Source organism: Cavia porcellus, unplaced genomic scaffold, assembly GCF_034190915.1.
Source record: "Cavia porcellus strain 051 isolate PalLab524CR breed Dunkin Hartley unplaced genomic scaffold, mCavPor4.1 scaffold_24, whole genome shotgun sequence".
Taxonomy (NCBI): Eukaryota; Metazoa; Chordata; class Mammalia; order Rodentia; family Caviidae; genus Cavia; species Cavia porcellus.
In genome coordinates, this window is record NW_026947507.1 from 57,059,512 (window position 1) to 57,081,918 (window position 22,407).

The 22,407-nt window shown below is 42.5% G+C and overlaps 1 protein-coding gene across 11 annotated transcripts in view; it reads left to right on the forward strand.

The window, feature by feature from the left end:
- Fam184a (family with sequence similarity 184 member A) overlaps positions 1-12,152 on the forward strand; it is an 87,674-nt gene extending 75,522 nt beyond the window's left edge. For 5 of the 11 annotated variants that reach the window (XM_063235094.1, XM_063235095.1, XM_013143450.3 and 2 more), the window contains 5 exons: positions 232-378; positions 5,620-5,737; positions 7,536-7,640; positions 10,127-10,329; positions 11,848-12,152. In XM_063235094.1, the coding sequence (XP_063091164.1) occupies positions 232-378; positions 5,620-5,737; positions 7,536-7,640; positions 10,127-10,329; positions 11,848-11,929 (655 nt within the window). In that variant the 3' untranslated portion in view covers positions 11,930-12,152. Of the gene's footprint in view, positions 1-231; positions 379-5,619; positions 5,738-7,535; positions 7,641-9,631; positions 10,330-11,235 lie in introns of all 11 variants that reach the window. The other 6 variants (XM_063235097.1, XM_005008147.4, XR_010042774.1 and 3 more) reach the window with 5 other exon arrangements.
- The last annotated feature ends 10,255 nt before the right edge of the window (positions 12,153-22,407 follow it).

Genomic DNA, 22,407 nt, shown 5'->3' on the forward strand with positions numbered 1-22,407 from the left:
AACATATGTGTATTTATTAACTTTGGAAACTACATGATTAAAGTCTTTAAAAAATAGTATTAGAAAAAGCATTAAAAGATAAATTTAAGATAGAAGATTGTAGCTTAATTTAGGCTGTTTACATTAATTTTTCCATATATTAAAAGAGCATTTCAAATCTGATAAAATATAGAAAAATTTGAAAACTTGACTTCAGAATAACATTTTCTTAACTAAAACTAAATTAAACAGGTTGCATGAACAAGATTTAAACAAGAGGCTTGAAAAAGAGTTGGATGTCATGACAGCAGACCACCTCAGAGAGAAAAATATCATGTGGGCAGATTTTAATAAGACTAATGAGCTCCTCAAGGAAATAAATGCAACTTTACAAGTGTCGTAAGTCACGTTATATTAAAGAAAATTCATATGTGGATAATAAATTAAGGAGCACTGGGTCTACACTCATATTGACTGTTTTGAATCCAATAAAAATGATGTTTAAAAAGAAATTGAAGGTGCTAATTGCAGAGTGATGTGTTCATTAGTTAGCATCAGGCAGTTAAAGGGTTATGTTTTATCAGCTGGAGTGCAGCAGTTCTGGCTGCACTGGTTTCTGGGAGTGTCCCTTGTGGTACCTTCTGGCCACAATGACACCTCAGAATATGTCCACTGTCTAGTACTAAGAAAAAGGAGCATGTTGTGAACAACAGAAATACTATATTGTGCACATAGTGCAGTAATAATACATGCTTTGCAGAAGTATCAAAATAGGCTACTGAACAAGTACACATGGTAGCCGTTCCCTTAGGGAATGGTTAGGAGGGGTTGGGGGTGCAAAGGAACAAAGACTTTATTTTATATACTCATGCACTGCTTGAATTCCTACAACAAGCATTTGTTTTATGATCTTAAAAATCAGTAATGGGAAATGATTACAGATGAAGTTATTACTCATGCATAGTAACTCCAATATTGTTAAAATCAAAATTTCTAATTAATATTTAATATTCCTTAATATTCAGTAGGTCTCTCCTGAATACTCACAAAATGTTGCTGCCATAGGGACTTGTGTGTTACGGTCATCTCTGTGGCCCAAACCCTGCTCCAAATTAGTTTACCGTAGCCCCCAGTGGTTTGTTCAATGTTAGTCTCTGTTCTTCCAGTCAGTTGTCCCCGTCCTTCTGTAAAGTCACAGTTAACGTCCAGTTCCATTACCCTGAAACATGCTTTTGCAGCAGTACACAGAAACAGCTGTGTTTCTGTGTTTCTGGTCTGACCTGAGTGTCAGACAAAACTCTTTGCTCCACTGGGCCTCATACTGCCTCCTATGTTGTCGCAAATTACCTTCCACGAATGTGAAAGTCCTGTCCTCTCAGTTCATCCCTGTAACCCTTTCGGTCTATGAGTGAATGCTGTTATGTATGTAGGAGCTGATGTAAACACACACAGTTTCCTTCTCCTCCCTCCTCCTCTTCCCCTTCTCTTCTCTCCCTTGTCATCTCTCTCTGCCAAAACGGTCAAGACTCACATTACATTTTCCTGATCACAATGAGCTTGATGTTTGCTGTTCTTGGAGGAACTAGTACATCCTTTTGAGCTACAGTACAAGCTCAGGGGCCTCCTTGTAGAAGAGCTTAGAACCTCATGCATTTGCAGGTGCAGAAATGAAGTCCAGAGAAGACCCAGCACCTTGGGTATCATTTCCCCAGCCTTAGTGCCTCCCAGGTAGAAGCAGAAATCCTGGGCTCTCTCATCACACTCAGAAACCTGCTCACAGATGAACAATGTCTGTTTGTCCCCGTATTGTCTCATTAAGAATGCTAGCTTGGGCTGGTCCGATGGCAGTGGGTTATCAGAACTTATTAACATTAGTGTCACTAAAGTTGGTATACCACCCCCCCACTGCTAAATTTGACTGGCTTAAAAAAAAAAAAAAAAAAAAAAGAATGCTAGCTTGCAGAAAGAAAAGGCTGTGTCTTTTCACTTTTATTCTATTTTATATGGTTTTGCACATTATGAATTTTCAGTAGATAGTGGTATTTTTTCTGTATTGCAGTATTTTAGTAACTGAAGAATTAGTGTTACCTGCTGTCCTGTGCCTGCCATTCATTTTTTACTTTGCCTAGGGTCCATGTTAAACGACTGTATTTCTTTTTTCACCAGAAACCTACTGTGATGATATATCAGCCTCCACTCTTTTCTTTAAGAACTCACAGACCATTTCTTGCGAGCAGCACTTTTGTAGGCAGTAAGAGAGCGTTGTCTGCTCTGGCCAAGGAAAGGGGCATTCGGCCACAGACGGCTGTGAGCATCCAGCCACAGCTGGTATCCTGAGCTCCTTTCACTGAGAGCAGTGCACTTCTCTGTCAGTCGGCCGAGCTGGTGAGCAGGAGAGTCCTTTCCAGCTGTAGGGTGAGGGAAAGCATCTCAGCCACTTCCAGCTGTGTTTCTGGTCCAGCTTAGCTGGTTTTAAAGCCTCCCGGTCAGAAAACACCCGATGGCTTCTCAGTGGGGCTGGTGGAGGGACTGAGGCCCCACCCGCTGGGCCTGCACCGGAGCTGAGACGCCCCAGCAGCTAGCAGCGCCTGCCTTCTGCGGCCCAGACTGCTCTGGGACGGGGCAGTGCACCTGACCTGTCCTGCACAAGGGGGCAAGTGTTAGAAGTTCTCTGGCCAAAGCTGGTGCAGAAATCCCGCCTAGATTTTCAGACAGTTTCATAGAAATTTTATTAGCCTCAGTAAATATCTCACCTTTGTTAGGACCTTGTATCTTATAGAAATGCCATGCTTTGTGTTTGTTTTCAAAGCAAATGGGAGGACTGGCTACTGGAGAGGACCTAGCTTAAGCTAAATGGAAACACTCTAGAGCCTGGGGTCTTCATTGCACCTTCATTTGTAGATTGCTACTAATTATCACTGTAGTGGAACAAAAGATCATTTCTTCACAGGAGAAATTTTGATTCCACGCATGAACCCCATGCGTGAACTTTAAATAAGTCAGTAATCTTGAACTCACAAGCCCTCCACCACACCAGAATTCCTTAAAGGGTTGACTCTTTATCCATGATACCCAAGAACTGCCATTATTATTGTTTGACTTTTAATTTACATTGGTGGTAATTTTCATAAATGTTAGAGAGGGGGTCATAGTCCTGTTGTCACAACTCAGAGACTGTTCTACAAATACATGGGAAATCCCAGCATCAGAGCCCTTCAATCCTGTCTTTAGGACTGCAGAGAGGGGTGACACAGTGGAGCCTTTCATCTTGAGGAAGCTCAAGCTCTACAGTTCACAGGTGTCTAATAATACAGTTGTTAGGCTCTAATGCCTCAGCTCTCCGATTTTTTTGATTTGTTTTTGTTTGCTTACTTTACAAATCAATATGGGATGTCCATCACTTGGAAAACTGCAGTTTTATGACTTTTCAGACATTCATGTTTTAGAGCTGTCTTCCTGAACTGCACACATTGACCTATGTATTTTCAGACCAAATAAAGTGGGGGCAGCATGCATGCCAAGAATGCAACAGGGACCCTAGTTAGTAGATTTATGTGTTCTGCTCTTTATTATCTTTGTGCAACTCGATAGGAATATATATTTGGAGTAAAAGGCCATGTGCACTCATGTGGTTATCTCATGAAAGTGTATCCCAGGCTGAAACTGTCCAGATAGAAACTCTGGGTGTTTGGTCATTTCTAGCTACCTATAATAGTATTCTCTTAATAGTTTTAATAGACTCATTTCTAAAATTAATAGGAAACGTTGCTACCACTGCAGTAAAATAGTGACAGTTGAAAATACTATCTTCCTTACTCTGAATAGCAGAGTGTGACCGTAACCTCTATGAGGATGAAACTTGTTGCTGGGCTCCAGTTGGCCTGAGGCTCCATCGCCTGTGTGCCCGAGATGTGTGCTCTAAGCGCCCACTGCAGATGGAGCCGTGGCCGTCTCCACCGTGACCCGGAGGCTGAGCAGAAGGATGCCAGCGTGTCTGCATCTGGCCTCTGAGAGGCAGGGGTGGTCTCGAGCTGGTTCCTGCCTGGGTGGCTGAGGGAAAGGAAATGCTAAGAATGTCTCCCCGGGTGGCTCTCAGGGAACTCTACGTTTTCTTCCTATGAGACTCTGAAAGACTAGTAATTCTCAAAGTATATTTGCAAATTAAACCTGTCACGCTAACTTATTCTCTCCTTTAATGCTTTCCTATTTATAAAAATGATGTTGCTTATTTTTCTCTTTTTTACTAAATTGGTAGTGTAAAAATACTTTGTGGTGAGGATTAACTGAGAATAATTCTGTAGGTAAAGAATGCTTATGCTAAATAAAAATACATTAGAACTTGCATTCTGGTCAGAATAAGGGGGTTTCAGAAACTGAAAGTGATCATTTTAGATGCACTTTATCTTAACTTCCCCTTGTACTAGAACGATAAGAAGTAAATTTTAAGTAAGGCTTTACATTTAGTTCTTGGCTACCACTAATGTCACATAATCTTGCTCAGCTGCAAAAAGCAACTCACAAATCTTTTAGTTTGCTTGTAAAGGTAAAAATGTGGTCCCTCAAACCAGATGTCCTTCCCTAGACTGGGGGATGTTTTGTGGCCTTCTTGAAACCCTGCCCGTAAAAATGCAGGATAGACACGTCCATGCTGTGGCAGCACGCAGTTCCCTGCACATGTGCGCACATCTGCACGCTCCTGCTGCTTCTCCCTTAGCCTGAGCCGCCACTGAAGAGCAGAAGTGAAGGTCAGGAGACAGAGTCTGGCGTTCTAGGCAGTGGCCTCCTCAGCCCGTACTTCTGCCGCCCTGAGCTGCCCACAGCAGGCGCAGCTGTGGTTGGGTGCTGCGGGGAGCCAGAGAGGCTCTTGGCAAATCTCTAGCTTGGGCTGAGTGAGAGGAGGGCTTTTATAAAGTCTCTAAACAGCAGAGCATGCCTGGGACCCTGCTGGGTCTGGGGGCAGAGACAGGGATGGTCACTGATTTCCATAAAGCAGGTCATTGTGAAGTCACTCAGTGTTTGCTGAGTGGCTACATTTTTTTCTGTGAATCTTTAGCAGCCACAGTTTTATCAAGCTTAAATGCCATCCTTTACATTCTGAAAATAATACACATTTTACTTTTTATTATTTACATTTTTAAAAACGATAAGCAGCTTTTTCCTAAACAAGCCGACAGCTCCCATCTGCCTTCTCCGCTGTGTCGTGCTCTTGACTGTGCGTGATCTGTCCTCAGAGACATGTCTGCTCTCGACATAGTGGCATTTGGTCCTGTCACTCAGGGCAGCACGGGCCTGTGAGGGAGGTAACACTTCTGGTACCTGGTGAGCCATCGTCGCCATGCGGCTGATGATGCTGAAACATTCAGCTCTGTGTCCCAGGAGACTGGAAACAATGGTGTCCTCCCTGTGTGCCTTGTTCCCCTTTCCTGTCTTTCCTCATCCCTTGTCTGTGCACCAAGCCTGTGTCCTCATATGGCGGGCGGTATTCACAGCCGCTCCTGACAGCTCCTGTGTGGGTCAGCGTAGGCATAAGAGTTTCAAGGGGAGAAAACAGCTTCCTTTTCAATCGTTCACATGTTTAATGGGACGAAGTGGAAAACATACTGAGTCATATCAATAAGCTGAAGGTTTTCTTGTTTTTAGACTAGAAGAAATGGAAGAAAAATATCTAAACAGAGAATCAAAACCGGAAGATATACAGATGATTGCAGAATTAAAAGCCATGCTTACTGAAAGAGACCAGGTCATAAAGAAACTAATTGTAAGATATTTTGGTTTTTGTATAACCATGTCAATAGATGGTTGATGTGTAAAACAGAATATTTTAAGTAAACCTGCATGCAAATAGCACCAAATATGTGATGACTGAAAGCTTATTACAATGTTTATAATGAGAATAAGAAGTATAATTTTAAAAATTTAAGTCTGACATTAGGACAAGGGAACTGTGCCTTTTTCCTCAGTATTCTTTAAAAATCCCCTTGGCCGCACACATAGAATGTGTGTTCTGTGTCCACAGCACTGCCCAGCTAATGCACCGCTGAACTGTGGGTGCAGGTTGCCACACAGAGCTCGGGCTGGCAGGGGGCAGGGGGGCAGGGGACTTGCCCATGCGCCCCGCACTTTCTGGGGAATTGCAGTCCTTTCCTGAACGCCTGTTACTCAGGAAGTGCTCTCCAGTGTGTGTGTGTGGGGCGTGTGGTTGTTGTGAAAGGGGCTCGGAGAAGTCTAACTGGGGTGAAAATGCAAATTTAATCATAAGTAGGCTGCCTTCATTAAGCCATTTTTCCTTAAGAATGAGAAATGAACGTTTTAAAATTTACAAAGCATTTCAGTCTTCTAAAATGATCAGTTCTAGTGACTAATGAAAATGTTGCTTTTTCTGCCACTGATGAATGAAAATCTTCAGAGTAAAACTAGAAATAGAGGACTAATAATTCTACATGCTTGTTCATCAGCTCAACCTAAAACTTGGGACAGTACTGTACAAATAAAGCATAAGAGCAAAATTCATTTATGAAGCCTGGTCTGAGGGAACTAGAAGGCCTGCCATAAGCAGCAGGGTTAGATTAAGGTTGCCAGTGGAATGCAGGGCAGGCTCTGGAGAGAGCGTGGTCACACTGCTTCTAGCCCCATCTACCCAGTTTCCTGAGGAACACAGGCCTCAGGACAGTGCTCCCCAGCTGCAGGGACTCCTACAGGAAGTGTACACACCCCATGCTGCCTTCCCCTGCAGCTCCTAGAAAGGGCTCTGGATTGTGCAGCTCTCACCCAGGAGGCCAAAGGCCACGACTGTATTTCATCCTTACCACAGGGTGGATGGGCGGGCAGGAGACTAGAGAGTAAAGTATCTTTCCAAAGGTGCATGCCCATCAGTGCGAGGTCCAGGTCCATCTCTCTCCCTACCACAGACTGGTTCTGCAGATGTCAGTAAACAGAGAGGGAGTAGTCAGGCGGTGCTGGAACCCAGGACCCCTGCATCTGCACCCCACCCCCACTCTGTCCACTCAGGTTTTCCCAGTCTAGCTGTTTACTAAACCTTTGCCAAAGGCAAAGGTAAAGGCAAAGGTTTTATCACTACTGGAGCCATTCACATTTTTCCTGCTAATGTTGCTAAAATACAATAATATAGCAAAGAAGACATTAGGAAGATAAATCTATTTCCAGGGACTGAAGCACCATAATGTATCACAGTGTCACCTTCATAAATGGGAACAGCCCAGCTATGTACACAGCTGTGCATGCCAGTTAGACCAGTTGCAGCTCCGTAGTCTGCCCTGTGAGGCAGGGCTGGGACCAAATAAAACACTTAGATCCAGCCTTGTAGGAAAGTATTAGTGTGTTGAGGTTGGGTTCCCTAGGCATAAGGTCTTAACACATGCTGCAAACCTCCCTACCTTCCAGCAACCCACAGGTACAGCATGAAGGTCCAGAAATCTTTGACCAAGGTAGAGAACTCTTCTTGATATTATTAGTTTGAATAAAATAGTACTTACATAATGACATCTGTAAATATCTGGTAGAAAATGTTGAAAAATGTTTATAATTCTTTTACATAGGAGGATAATAAATTTTATCAACTGGAATTAGTCAATCGAGAAACTAACTTCAACAAAGTGTTTAACTCAAGTCCTACTGTTGGTGTTATTAATCCACTGACCAAGGTATGTGTTGTAGATACTGTACAATAGGGATTTAACTTAATATTTGATAAAACTATTTGCAACATTATAGGATAAAGCTCTCAAAATATTTTTAACTATCTAGTAATAAAATTTTTTAATTCTTTGATTACATGAGATTAATTTCATTTATAGATAATATATATGCCTTAAATATTATAAAACTTTAGTTCTTTTGTTTTTCATATTCATAAAGAAAGCTAAACTTCTAACTCTCCTTTAGTTGACTTTTTGTCATTTCTTTACTGACTCCAATTCTCTGGGGCCAGAAAGTCTCTAGCCCAGATGCCCAGTGGCTGCCCTAGCTGAAGGCCATCGTCCTGAGGGAGTAAGGTGGACATGTGTTGCCTAGCAGTGCTGGGAAAGTGGTCCACTTCTCAGGCTGACATTTAAAATTAAGTATAGTGGGTTCTGATGCCACGTGACTCTCTGAGGGCTAAGAGTAGAGCATGGAATGGATGTGGTTCATCTTACACTCTGCCCTGCCACTCACTGACATGCTGCGTTGGGTAAATTGGGTATTCCACAAACATTTATTTAATTGCAAAATTTCAACCATTTTCTGTATGTCACTACAAAGTACTCTTTCAATAAAGCAAGTAATGAGTAAATAATTGTAGGTAGTGGCTTCACAGGGATTATGAATCTTTTTGGAAGAAGTCAATAGTGGAATGAATAAAAGTGCTAGTATTAAAGTTGCTTTTAAATTGAGATTTATTGTTTCACATCATTACCCAAAAGTTTTGCTTTGTAAAAGTTTTAGAGGTTCATGAAACTCTTAAAAGAATACTGAAAATAATCTTCGTTTAGAAGTTAAACTGCTCCACAGTTGGAACTTGCATGCTTTATAAAAAGTGTTGGTAAAGAAGGCCTCACCTGCAGGCTCCTGAGCCCGGATCTTCACATGCTGCCTGTCACACGAAAGCACTCTGTAAATAATAGGTGAATGAACCGAATTCATCTGAGTTTTTTTTGTTTTTGTTTTTGTTTTTTTGTCTTTTCCCTTTTTATCGGTACCAGGGATCGAACTTACAACTGCCTGCTTGCAAGGCAGGCGCTTGTGCCGCTGAGCTAAATCCCCAGCCCCCATCAGAGTTTTTAAATTAATAATGTAAAATGACATAAACTTTTAATTATGAAGCAAGATTATGAGACTTGGGAAAATAAGATATTAGAAATACTTTTTATTATTTTGTTGGAATTTTTCAGCTGCCAAACCATTGCTATAGTACTCATTAATTTTACTTTTGATTTTTTAAAATGGAAAACTTAAACACATTTAATTATGTCTCTAGGGACTAGGATAAGAAATGCAAACGATACAGCTTTGTAAGAGCTTCCCTGTCACTTCTGATAATTCTCACACACACTTCTCAAGAAGTGTTGTGTTGTTCCTCCTTTCTGCTCGTAGACAGGCTAATGTCAGAGACTCTGAGTCACAGGAGGACACAGAGGGAAGTGTGTAGATAGTGAGGTAACTACATCTCAAGAAAAAGTCTTTATCTTCTGTATTCAATATTTTAAATGTTATTCTGAATTAATGCATACATAAATAGCATACATATAACTAGCAAAACATGAGACTAGTCTAAATTTATGAATGACATTAATTTTTACTGTGCATAACAAGGTGTGATGTTTATTGATTCTAGAGGTATAATTTGCGATTAAAGTCTGATTCGCAAATTGATAGATTTTCACAATCTGCAGTTGTATTCCTTTAGCTCTTAATTTTAAAGACTTATTAAAACATTTTTGATAACTTGTTTTATATCTTTTACCTTTATTAAGTGAGCCAATTGATAGTGCCAATTAATTGATAATGAGACTGTTATACAGATTTAATTTTCTCTATTCAGAAGGATGTCACAGAGGAAAGACCAAAATATTTCTCTAGGTCAGCTTCAGGTCTAAAGTAGCAGTGTGAGAGTGTCTTGAGCTATGATACCAAGCATTTTCTCCTTTTTTTCCAGGCAAGAACCGCCTCCCTCTGACAGATGACTAAAGTTCATGGAACTCGCTCTTAAAACTGCAATTAACTTTCCTTTTCCTCCTCCTCTTCCTCCTCCTCCTACTCCCCCTCCTCCTTATTTTAGCCTGTGTCAGTTTAACCTCATGGTATCTGCAGTACCACTCTTTCTCCTCTGTCCCCTGGTACTCCAGGTTCTCTGTGCCCCCTGGAATGCCTGTCACCTCTTCTCCTCCCATAATGGCACAGAGTGTGGCTCCTAGGGGACTTCAGTGAAGCACTCTTTGGGCCTCTCCTCATTGTTTCTGTCCTGGATTCCATGTAGATAACACCTCCAAGGATCCCCAGACCGCAATTGGTGAACACTGGTTAATGTTAACATCCTAATTTAACACAAGGCTTCCAAAATTCTCTCATGCCAAATTTGCATCTCTGCTGTTCTGTCTTCTTGCTTGTCCTTACCCAGCAGCTGTCCTCACGTATATTATCTTTAATGCAGCAAAAGAAGAAGAATGATAAATCACCAACAAACAGGTTTGTGAGTGTTCCCAATCTAAGTGCTCTGGAATCTGGTGGAGTGGGCAATGGACATCCTAACCGCCTGGACCCCATTCCTAATTCTCCAGTCCATGATGTTGTATTCAACAGCAGCAAACCACTTCCACAGCCAGTGCCACCCAAAGAGTCCAGGACAGTTTTGAGGTGAGCCCCGTCTCACCAACGGTTTTTTTCTTTTCGTTTTAAACCTCAGATATCGATCTTACATGTAGAAATCCACTATTTTAATAACAATCCAAGGAATATTATTGTGCAGTGTTCTCAGAATATTTTTATTATTGTCTAGTTGTCTCTAGACAACTTTTTGACTGTTTAAAATTTGATAATTTTTTTTGTTGTCAGTTTTCTAAATATTAAAAACCATGTAATCCATGTACTTAGAGTTTTAATATTTATGGACACTGATTCATTTTCAGTCTTGTCACCAACTTTTCATTTAATAATGCATCTTTATTGAAGAATTTTGACTTTTTTTTTTTTTTGTACTGGGGATAGAATACACGACCTCAGGCTTACCCGGCAGGCTCTTAAAAACTTAAGTGTTTCCTTTTCTCTTGTTATATAATTTTTCCTTTTTATTTTCAAGACACTAACAGATTTATACATATGCTTATTGCCAAAAAGAAAAAGTATGCAAGCTCTGGGAACTAATGGTATATGTAAGCAAAAAGAAAAAAAGCCTTAAAATGATATTCCAATTTTAAGTTACTACTAAGTTACTGATGACATGAATTTACCAGTATATTTTGAGTGTAATGCAGTTAGCCTGAAGATAAAGCCATTAAGTATGGCGTTTTGTTTTGTGCCCTCTGTGTTACCACTGATTTTTTTCTTTTTGCTTTTCTGTATTATTTTTACTGTATCTCAGCAGTGGCACTCAGAAGAGTGGCGAAGTCTTTGGTTTGGGGCTGAGTGACTGATGGCATGGCAAGCGCGTGTCCTTTTAACAGTAGGAGACACAGCGCGCGCGCATGCGCAGTCCTGCAGCCCGGAAGTGTGGCCTGCTAAACCCTGTGTTGCTTGTCTCCCTCCCCGGCTGGGTGCGTTCAGGTTTCAGTAAGGTGCATGTGCATGAGCCAGGAGCAGGACGTCGCGTTTCCTTTCCTTGTTGGTGCCCCGTAATTGCCCAGAGACGGTAGGGATTCTTTTGTTTCTCAAGTAGCCCAGACACCCTAGTTAGAGTAAGATAAAGCATAAACCAAGTTTGAAGTCAGAAGGGGAGCGGGTTGGGGTGCACTCCTTTTCTCGGAGTGTCTGCTTCTAGAATTAACATGCATATGCAGGTAGTAAAGAATACTAAACTCGACTTACTCTAGTTTTAGTTTGTAAGAACCAAGTGCTTGTCTCAGAGTCTAAAACTCAAAGGGGACAAGTGCCAAGAGGGCATTTCTGTCCTCTCTGGTTTCCCACAATCCCCTCAGCACTGTAGCATGGGGATGGTGGTGGGGGCCCCCCAGCCGCAGCGCTGTGTGCTGTGCTCCCTGGCCGGCTGGTAGTGTGGGGCTCTGCTCTCTGGAATGGAACCCCCCCACCTCCGCTGGCCAGGGGGGGAGCCCGGGGGGGGGGGCGGGGGGAGCCTGGGTCTGCAGCAATGTCTGCTGTGCTCCGCCCTTTCCTTCACAAACCACCTCAGGTGGGGTTACTGTCTCTCTGTGAATCCAGTCCTCCGCAGGGCGAAGCTTCTCCGGTGGCTTCTCCAGACCCCCAGCGCCAGGAGTGGTTCGCCCGCTACTTCACCTTCTAAGCCACGCACAGAGCAGGCGTGGCGGTCCTGGGCAGGCCCTGACGGAGCAGCCAGCTGTCTCTCTGACCTGAAATGCACTGTATTTCCTGTGGTATTTAGGAATCTCTCTCTTAAGGTACTACATTATGAGTGTAATTATAAGTTATTTTTACTTGAGATGGAAGAGCCCTTAACCTTTGTAATTACTGCATAATAAATTTTGTTAAAATACTTTTCACTTTTATTATAGTTTGGTTTAATTTTTAAATACTTTTTAATTCCACATGAGACTTGCCAACACAAGTTTTACTGCATTAATAATCAAATGATAGCAAATTATTTGACTTCAGTGATCATAGTAAAATCAAGACAGATATATTATCTTCTATTATCATTCATAATTTTAATTAAATTTTCTAAATTTACAATGTGAGAATAAAAGTACTATGCAGATTGTGGACTTTCAAGTATATAAAAAACAGTTGACTTATGGGTATTTGGTTTTCATTTCTATTCTGGAAGTTGAGCTCTAGAACTAGTGTTAGCAGCTATGAGTAATAGTATCCTATATGGCCGGAACTTACCAGATAAAGAGTCGAGTCTCTATTAACTTGCCTTAAAAGCTATTGTGTTTTCTCAGAAGTAGGCAACTTGGTATTGATGCATGCACATCCATCATCAGATTTTAATGAGGACTTTCCTTAAGACTTGGTTTACCTTGGCAGGCCAATGTATTTGTTCCGTGCCCACAAGAATGCATCCCATATCCAGTAATACCAAGTCTAGCTGACTGAGTGATGTAGACTTTAGAATCTAAATGAATCAGATAAATGCAGATATATAATGTATGTACTTTTGAATTATTTTTCCCCTTCGAGACATTAAATTTTCCAAGAAAAACAGTTAAAGCTTATATTGGAAAATAATTCTAGTTAGTGCCCACATTCCTGCCGCTGGCTGTACCTGTCTTGTAACTGGGACAGTTTGTGCCCAGGACTGGCTGGTAAGTGCCCGGCCAGGGCACAGGTGCTATTCTCACCAAGCCACCGCAGACTCCCTCGTCCCACAGCGTCAGAAGCACAGGGAGCATTATGGAGGGTATGGTGGACACACAGACAAGGCAGGATTGGGCCCAGTGGTATCCAGCAGGATCTGGACATAGAAGTAGTGTCCACATATAGCTAGCACTGGATGGCAAACAAGAGTTTATGAGACAGGAAGGGCCCTCTCCAGGCTCCAGCTGAAGCAAGACCAAGAACAGGAAGGTCATACCCTCGTGCTATGCCAATGTGCAAGGTGGATGGTGCCAGAGATGGAGCCATCATCAGACAGCAGCCTTTTCTCCAGCATCTGTCTTGCATCAGACACCCCACTGTGCAACATCCCATCACACGCATAGGCCCAGTTGCTGTCCCACGGGGACTAGAAAAGAGTGAAATCCGGGCTGTTTCTGTTATACCATGAAAAGACAGGAACCCTCAATAAGGAACTGAACTTGATCCTGCAGCACATGTAGTGCATCATTTTATGGTTAGACTTTAATATCAATTAGACTCCGCACTTGCTGCAGTTGATCCAGAAGATTTATATGGGAACCTGACTACAGCAAGACCTGGAATGAATTGGTCCCAGATGAAGAATAAAGTGAAAAACTGTTCAAGGAAACAGAGACACAAGGATATAGAGCAAAGACAGAACTGGTGGGAGTTGGTGAAACATACAAGAAACGCAAAGGAGGAAATACCAACAAGGATGAAATTTGAATTCAGATATGCTGGAATTAAAGTTTCTCTATCATCATTAAGAGGCATCGAAACACAAGGATCCAGAGCTCAGCACACTAAGCTGGAGCTATTTGGGAAGGGTTGCAGAGAAAAGCCATAGGCAAGGACGCAGGGCATCCTGGGGGACAATGCAGTGACTGGCCTGTATGAGAATGAGAAGCAGTTACAGCTCCAGAAAAACAACTCCTGGGGGAGAGAGACAGAGAAAGACAGAAGCAGGCAGTACCAGAATGCCAGGGACTCTAGGAACCAAGATGAAAAAAAAATGAACCAGAATATGATTTTAGCAAGAACAAATCCAGGGCAGCAGTAGCATCAAAAGCCAGGCCCCATGAGAGAGGCAAAGGGAAGCTCAGGATACTAGGGCAGTGGTGAAAACCATCATGAAGATTCCAATTATATACTATGCTTACCAATTGTATATAGGAAATCTCTCTTGTTTAGATTGATTCCTTTTGTTATTTTCCTCCTGCCACTTTGTATGCAAATGTTCTGCTATTTGGTAACTATGCGTCATGCTTTAGTCTCAGTGTCTGAAAGCAAAGGCTTGGGCTGCAGAGTCAGAAAGGTGGCAGGCAACATCTTAAAAAGACTGTCTCTTAGGCCAAGGCAGGAGGATCACAAGTTCAGGCCCAACTGGGCAACTTAGAGACTTAGGAAGACCCTGCCTCAAACCAGAAAGAAGGGTTGGGGCCTTGGAGGTTCCCTCAGATCAAAGGCCTGAAAAAGAGCGTTATCTTGGATGCTGGGGCAAAATGCATGATAGACCAACTGATGGGATCTACTTGCAGTATGAACAAGGCATTTACCCTTGTCTGAGGCTTCGAGTTTGTGCCTAAAATACCCTCCTTTCTGCTGGTCCCCTAGTGGACTCATCACATTCTCTGAAGGCTTTTCCCACACCCTCCATGCTGAAGTGTGAGGAAAAGCCTTCCTAGGTGTGCCATAGTGCTCCTACACTAGTCACTTACTCATCAAGTACTGTGAGGCATACAGGTGCTGGAACAAACATGTCTGTCCTCATGAAGCTTAGACTGGGAATGGCCAGACAACAAATACATGCTGGAACGTGATACCATCTGTGGGAGAAAACACAGAGTGGTGGCACAGAAGAGATCAGGAGTGCAGAGCCAAGAAGGGGTGCATGGCACAGTGGTCAGTGGAAGGGGCCATATGAGCCTCCTTGAAAGGCCACTAGGGAACAAAGACTGGCTTTTTGTCTCCCAGATGGTCTCCCAGTCAGTTACCATGCAGTCACCTTTGGCATTCCTTCAAGTACAGTGCCTGACTGCATGATTACTGGAGGAATGAAATGAAATGGGTTTGTATTTAAGAAACTGATGGTGTGTGTCTATGTCCATACCTCACAAACACGTAGTTTTATATGTAGATGTTCTGTTCAATTCTAAATTCTGTACCTATCTATCCATATAAAATTTACATACTTCATTGAAAAATGGTTAGGTGCAACTACAAATGTATATTCATTAATGTTAATTTAGTAGTGGTAGAAAACTAACATAGACTGCAAGAAGAACCAAAACATGTAATTGAAGGCCAGCATAACTGAGCTTCAACCTCAGTGTTTCCCCTCTGTGTCTTTTAGCTAGGGTAAAAGATGCATGGTTACACTGCCCTTATTACCAGAAAAAATGAAGACTTCTTGGAAGAAGAAAAGGCTTCCCCAGTGCTAAATTCTGAAAGGCACTTGCCATGTAGAGCTTTATTACAGGAGATCAGCGAGTAAAGTCATGACTGCATTCTCTACTTTTACAGCAGTAATTTAGGAGAATCTCACAAAGCTAATTTCTTGAGTAACCCTTTGATAAAAGGGGAAACCACAACATTTAAGAATCACTCCATGTAAAAATATTCTGGGACAAAAAAGCCAGGCTCCTAAGTGCCAGTGGTCCAGTATAGTACTTGATGACTAGAATGGAGAGTGAAGTAGTGCACTTCCCTCAGCTGGAGGCTGGCTGACAGGAAGAGGCTGCAGGCTGATGAGCATGCCAGGCTGATGAACACGGCATGCTCCGTTTGGTATTTGTGGTGGTGGAACCATATGCTCTGACACCAAACTGAAGTCCTAGTAACCATGTCATCTGACCATTTCAGTGTAAGCCAAATGAGTTTTCCTTGGAAAATTCTTCTAATTATATCTAGTTTAGTTTTTAAAATCACCCTAAATTGGATTTACAGAGTACCAATCAAAAGGCAAGTAATTTTGACTGAAACATTTTCCAAGTGGCATCTATATCACCCACTGGGACCAAGCCTGTCAGAATGCTGAAACTTCAGTTAAGGGTGTGTGACCTTTGTACATGGAAAATGTCCTTTTTACTTTGGAAAATGTCCATTCAGAAAAATCAAACTTAATTTGCTGTGCAGCAGTGTTGTAAACCATTTATGGAAATGTGGAAAATTCATGATTTTATCTTTTATTTAATGACTAATGAATAGCGATTATGGTAGCGTTTGTAGAATATGCCTTTAACTTACCAATCCTATCTTGAAGTGATATTGGTATACTTGCTTTACCAGTTGCTGACAGAAATGTATTTGTCTTAATGTTGAACCATTCTCCCCTACCAATAGTTTTTCAAAACAAGACTATAACTAATGTTTCTTAACACTCAGTGCATAGGAGAAACTCATCCTTCTACTCACTGTAACTGAGGTCTGCGTTACATCTGCTACCCATCTACAACGTGCAGTCCAGTGATGAGAAGAGGCTGTTAAGGCCCACTGCTGACAGAGCTTTACTTTGTGATTTGCTTAGCTTTAGGTGTTTATTCAGTGTGGCCAGAGAAGTCCCAGGACCAGTCCTGGGTGTGTAAAAAGGCTACACAAATCCCGAGGGATGGCGGGGTCCCCAGAAGTTACTGGGATCTGTGCCCAGCTAGTGAATCACTAACACTTTTATCTTCAGTTGCCCATGGTCAACCGTGATCTGAAAATACCAAGTGGAAAATTTCAGAATTTTATCAGTTTCTAAGTGTTCAACCATCTGAGTACCATGATGCAATCTCACACAATCCTGCTGTCTTCTGTGGGTGAGCTGTCTGACATAACTACACTGTGTCACCTACCCTTTAGTTACTGGGTCGTCACCTTAATTATCAGAGCAGCTGTCATGGTGTAGCATCTTGGTATCCAAGTAACCAGTATTTAATAATGGCCCAAAGTGGAAGAGTGTTGATGTGGCAATGTTGAATATCAAAGATAACCTGTAAAATGCCTCTTTAAATGACAATGTGTAAGTACCTAATAAGGAAAGAAAAAGAGCATATGCTGAGATGTAAATTAAGAATGAATCTTCTATCTGTGAAACTGGGATGACAAATCGGTGCTAGTTTTCCTGTTAGACCTTGCAGTGCTTAGTCCTTGGCTCCCTTCCTGGACCAGGTAGGCACTGTGTCCCTCACATGGCCACGCAGTCATCACATGGCGATGTGGTGAACTGTGGAAACCTTAAGAGAGTGCACTGCGGCGTTTACTGGGTGAGCAGCCCAGGGCTGTTGTAGCACGCGCAGCGCTCCAGGCAGGGGAGAACCCAGATGGTTCTTTTGAGGCACCCAGAAAGAGCTTTTAGAAAGAAGGGTATACTGGCTGGGATGTAACCTTCATGGGAAGGCTTAACCACAGGTCAAAGATTGTAGAGGAAAGACAGTGAAGCAGTTCTCACAGGAACTACTCAAAATGAAACAGAAAAAGTTCAACAAGAGTTATCAGTGAATTTTTTTGGAAAATGTCAAAAGCCTGCTGTATGTGTAACTGGTGTTCTCACTGGTTGTGGGGGGAGAAAGGAGGAATACAAGCCAAAATTTTTTCTAAATTTGATGAAAATTATGAAGTAATGTATCAAAAAAAGTACAAGGAACATGAACAATGCAAGTTATATGTTTAATCCAGTGGTAGAAAAAATCTTCAAAGGAGCAAGAAGCAGGAAAACGTTCTGTGCAGACATGTGACACAGATTTCTCACCAGCAACGCTGCAAGACAGACAGCAGTACAGTGGCTTCTCTCCTGCAGCATAGGAAGCCAACCTTGTGAGGCCAAGGGTGCAGCTTAGCAGTGATAAGATTATATCCAAAAGATGAGAAGTATAAAACAAAAGAGGCCTTTATTCTGAGAACGAGGAGAGAGAAAACTAAAACAGCCCCGACCGCTGGAGTCCGGCTTTCTCTCTGGCGTACACGTGGCGTGGGGGGTATATAAGCAGCCTCGGTTTGGGGTGGAACCTAAGGGGTGTCAGGGATACACAGGTAGCCCATTGGTCTTTGGCGCCATAGGTAAATTCCTAGGGGCGGGGAAGATGGAGTCACAGGTAAATTCCTAGGGGTGGGGGAGATAGGAGCTCCTTGGTTCCGCCTCTAAGGCTTCACTGGCTACAGTGTCCTGTCTGGGCCAAAACTCTTTCAAGCGGCACAGTGCCTACCTGGCAAGCCTAAGTTCCTCAGTTCCATTCCCAGGACCCACCAAAAGACCCGAAAAGTCAGTCCTGTCAACCCGCAACTTTATGCTAAGATCTTTCACAAACACAAAAGCTAAATTCATCACCAAAAACACTACAAAAGAGGTTAATAGAAAAATTTTAATCTAAAGGAGAAATGGCATCATAAGAATTTTATATTCCCTTGAAAAGGGGAAACATTTTTGAAACAAAGAAACCAGAAATGTGTAACTGCATGCAAATGTATATGTATGTCTATGTGTATACATATAAATGCATATGCATATGAATATGTATTTCTTTCTTTTCCTAATGGTTCTGAGCCCAGTGTCTTCACACTGAACTTTACCTGAGGCCTGTCTTTGAAACAGAATTGAGCTCTAATGTGTGATTCTCCTGCCTCACCCTCCCACAGTACTGGGATTACAGGCAGGTGACATCATACCCAGAGTATTTTCTTGTTATTTTAATCTCTGTAAAAGGTAACAGTTAAAATAATAATGTACCTGTAGAGCTAATACTGTGTCATTTTACAAGTTGGGGTCATTCTAAGCCTTTGCTATTAGTAATATAGTATCACTTGGAAGCCAGGATATGGTAAATTAAAGATGTATCCTACAACCCTAACATAATCACTAAAATAGTAGAATTGTAGCTAAGAAGTCAACAAAGAAGATAAAATGGAATTATAACAAGTACTAGAACTAAACAAAAGCAAAAACATTAACTAGAATTAACAATAGAAATCAAAAGAAAGCAGAGAGCAAGATGATGGACTTCGACTATCAGTAATCACAATGAGTGAAGACCTTCTAACCATCTCCAGGAGAGGCAGGCTGTGAAGCAGAACAAAACTCAAGACCCAATCATAGTATGTGCCTGCCCTTCTAAAAGAAAAGGGCAGGTTAAACATAAAAGAGGATGGTTTTAGCTCAAAGATTGAGAGAAACCCTTCCATTCTACAAGATGAAAGTCTTGCTAAACTCATTATGCAGACAGGCCTGAAGAAAAGACCCAGACCCTTCCATCTGCCTTTTTGAGACAAACAACTCCAAATGTACGAAAGACACATTTGGAAAAATGAACAAATTGCTAAACACCAAGTGCCAGTCCATGAATGTAAGGGTCTCAGGTTTCAGCTTTCACCACAGCACACGCCTGTAATCCCAGCTCCCTGGGAAGCAGAGGTGGTTGATCTTAAGATCAGGCCCACCTGGGGAACTTGGCTGTTTAGCTGCTTAGTGAGACCTTGTCTCAGAACAAAATAAAAATAAAAACAGGCTGAGAAAGTAGGTCAGTGAGAAGGCTTGGATTCAGGGCTCAGCACTACAAAGAATGTTCTGACCCTGAGGCAAGCCTTTCCTCCAGGAACCTCACTGTGTGCTCATACAGGAAACCAGAAGGAACTCCATTGTGCTGGCTGGAGGAGAAGAGCTGCTGCTGAAGACCCAGGCTGAGCCACAGCAGGCAGGGCTCCTCTGAGGAACCACAGCAGGGAGAACCCTGGCTGCTTGCAGCTGGGGATGGAAGGAACTAGTGTGTCTCATCCTTGAAGGCAAAGGCTGCAGCCCAGGCCCCTCCCTCTGTGGCTGCATGCAGTGGCAGGAGGGTGAGGTGTTGCTATCACAGGGCAAGTGTCCTGTGAGGACAGACAGACACGCAAAGGTGACTTTCTGAGGCCAGCACAGTAGCTCAACAGGTCAAGGGCACTTGGACCTTCCCTGCCTCAGACTGAGAACTCAAGTTACTGCTGTCACCTCCACATCCCACAGGATCTGTGACAGCATTCCTAGGAGGCTGATATAATCACCTAAAGCAAATCTGGAGCAGGGATGAGAGGGCCAACAGCAGCCCTGATTGCACGGGTGTGATGAGAGTGATAACGGAATATTAAAATGGACCCCAACTCAGAGCTTAGATGACTAAAATAACACAAATGCCGAAGAAAGACAGCCTAAGTAACACTTATTATAGTTTAAATCTTCTTTCAGGTTCATAGGGCTTTACTGGTAAATTCTAAGGGATATTTAAGGAAAAAACACAAAGCTTACATAATTTTTTTTCCCCTAGAAAACAAAAAAGAAACTTTCTAACTCATTCTGTGAAGCTAGCATCACATTAGTAACAAAGTAAGGCAAAAACATTACAAATATCCCAGTGATGTATTAAAACACTAAACAGGCTGGGGATTTAGTTCAGTGGCACAAGCATCTGCCTGGCAAGCACCAGGTTGTGAGTTCAATCCCCAGTACCCAAAAAAAAAAAAAAAAAAAAAAAAAACGCTAAACAAAATGTTAGCAAACCTATATGCTGAATGAATAATACATTACTGACTAAGAGTTCCTGCACCAAAACTGACTTCACATTCAAAGCCTAAAGTCGTGTACATAGGCATTCGTTTCCCAGGTGGCAGCAAGGAGAATAAATGTGCTGGACCAGTGAGACTGTTGTCACTGCTTGGAGGTGGTCAGTGCCACATTTTTCCTGGCACAGGAATCTCCTGGGCTCCTCTCCTGGCTGTGGGAGCCTCGGCATTCTCTGGCTCATGGACAGCTGCCTTTCTCTGTGCTCCTCACACGGGGTTCTCCCCAGTGCACGTCTGTGTTCAGTGTTCTTTGCAGCACTGGAAACTAAGCTCAGGTGCACTCTTCCACTGCGCTGCATTCCCAGCCCTTTTTTAGTTTAAGGCCAAGCTGGCCTTAGACTCCTCCTGCCTCAGCCTCTGGAATGGCTGGGATTACAGGCTGGCAACTTTTTACAAGGATGCCGTCATACTGGATTAGGTCTCACCCTGACTGGCATGCTTTTCACTGATTACCTTTACAGGTCCCCTGCATGGAAATGCATTTGCATGAGTGGGCATGGTGGCACCTGCCTGGATAGGAGCTGAGAAGGAAGCCAAGTCCCGGGGCAGCCTGGGTAACTCGGGGAGACCCTGTTTAATAATAATGAGAGTGAACATGTAGCTCAGCTCACAAGAGTGTTTGTCTTGCAGGGAAGCAGGAACACCTAGGTTTGATCCCCAGACCTTTGTTTGATTCCCACTATTAGAAAAAAGAAAAAGATACTATTCATTCATAGGTTCTACACTGGGACTTCAAATACCTTTGCAAGGGGAGCACATGTACAATTTAAAAAAGGAAAAAGAAAAGCTAGATGGGTACTTCAATAGCTTCACAAAGGCACTGATGAAATCCAATGCCCACTCCTGACAAAATCGCTCAGTGACTTAAAAATAAAGGGTAACTGGTCTTCTGCTTGAGTGTATATGAAAACCTCCAGCTTGGGCTTGAGCAGTGGTACTGTGTGTGCTTGGCACACCCATGACCCTGGGTTCAAGTGCAAAAGACAAGTCCTCAGCTAAAATGCCTAAGATTCAAAGCAGAGACTGTTTTTCATCTAAGATCAGAAGCTGAGCGGACATTTTCAGTTACCATCACATAGGAGCTTGTAGCCAGTGCAAAATGGCATGAAAAAGGAACAAAAAAGTATCCTGTGCAGGAAGGAAGTGAAACTGTCTATTCCCAGATCTAAATTCTGTGGTGCAGAAAATTTGGTGCACTCTACCAACAAAACTACAAATGTTCAAAAACGGTTTTTACAAAATGCATACACATAATTTTAAAATTATTTTATATATTAAGCAAAGACCTGTAAAACTTTTAAGTGTTCACTTACATAGCATCAAAAAGTTTCCCTTGCAAATCTCTTGTCTTTGGGATAAATCTGACAAGGATGGAACTGACAAAAGAGCAAATCTGTGTTAACAGAAATACCTAAATGAATGGAAAGTCTTACATGGCCCAATAGTCCAATGATTCCTCATTGTTACTAAGTAGATCATGAGTTTGAGGCCAGCCCCGGCTGCATGTGAGGTTTTGCCTCAAGTCAAAAAGCTTTGGGAAAAAAAAAAACAGACTAAAGTCAAACACAATCTGATTTCAAAGCTCATCCCAAGTCCACAGGAAACGAGACGATAAACAGACCACGGAAACAGAATAAACTCCAATGACAAGACAACAGCTTTTAACCATGGAGGTGCACATGGGGTGAAGCTATTCTATGGGAGGAGGAAAGCCTTTTGAGCAAATGCTAGCACGCACTGGGATAAAAACGAAACCCTAGATCCACACTGCGCACATTAAAAAACACAAGCTCCGGGGACCACACGTCTCAGTCCCCAGGTACTCGGGAAGCAACCAGGCCCCGCCCCTCCGCGCAGCCCCGCCCCCGACCCCGCCCGAGGCAGCGGCACCCTTGC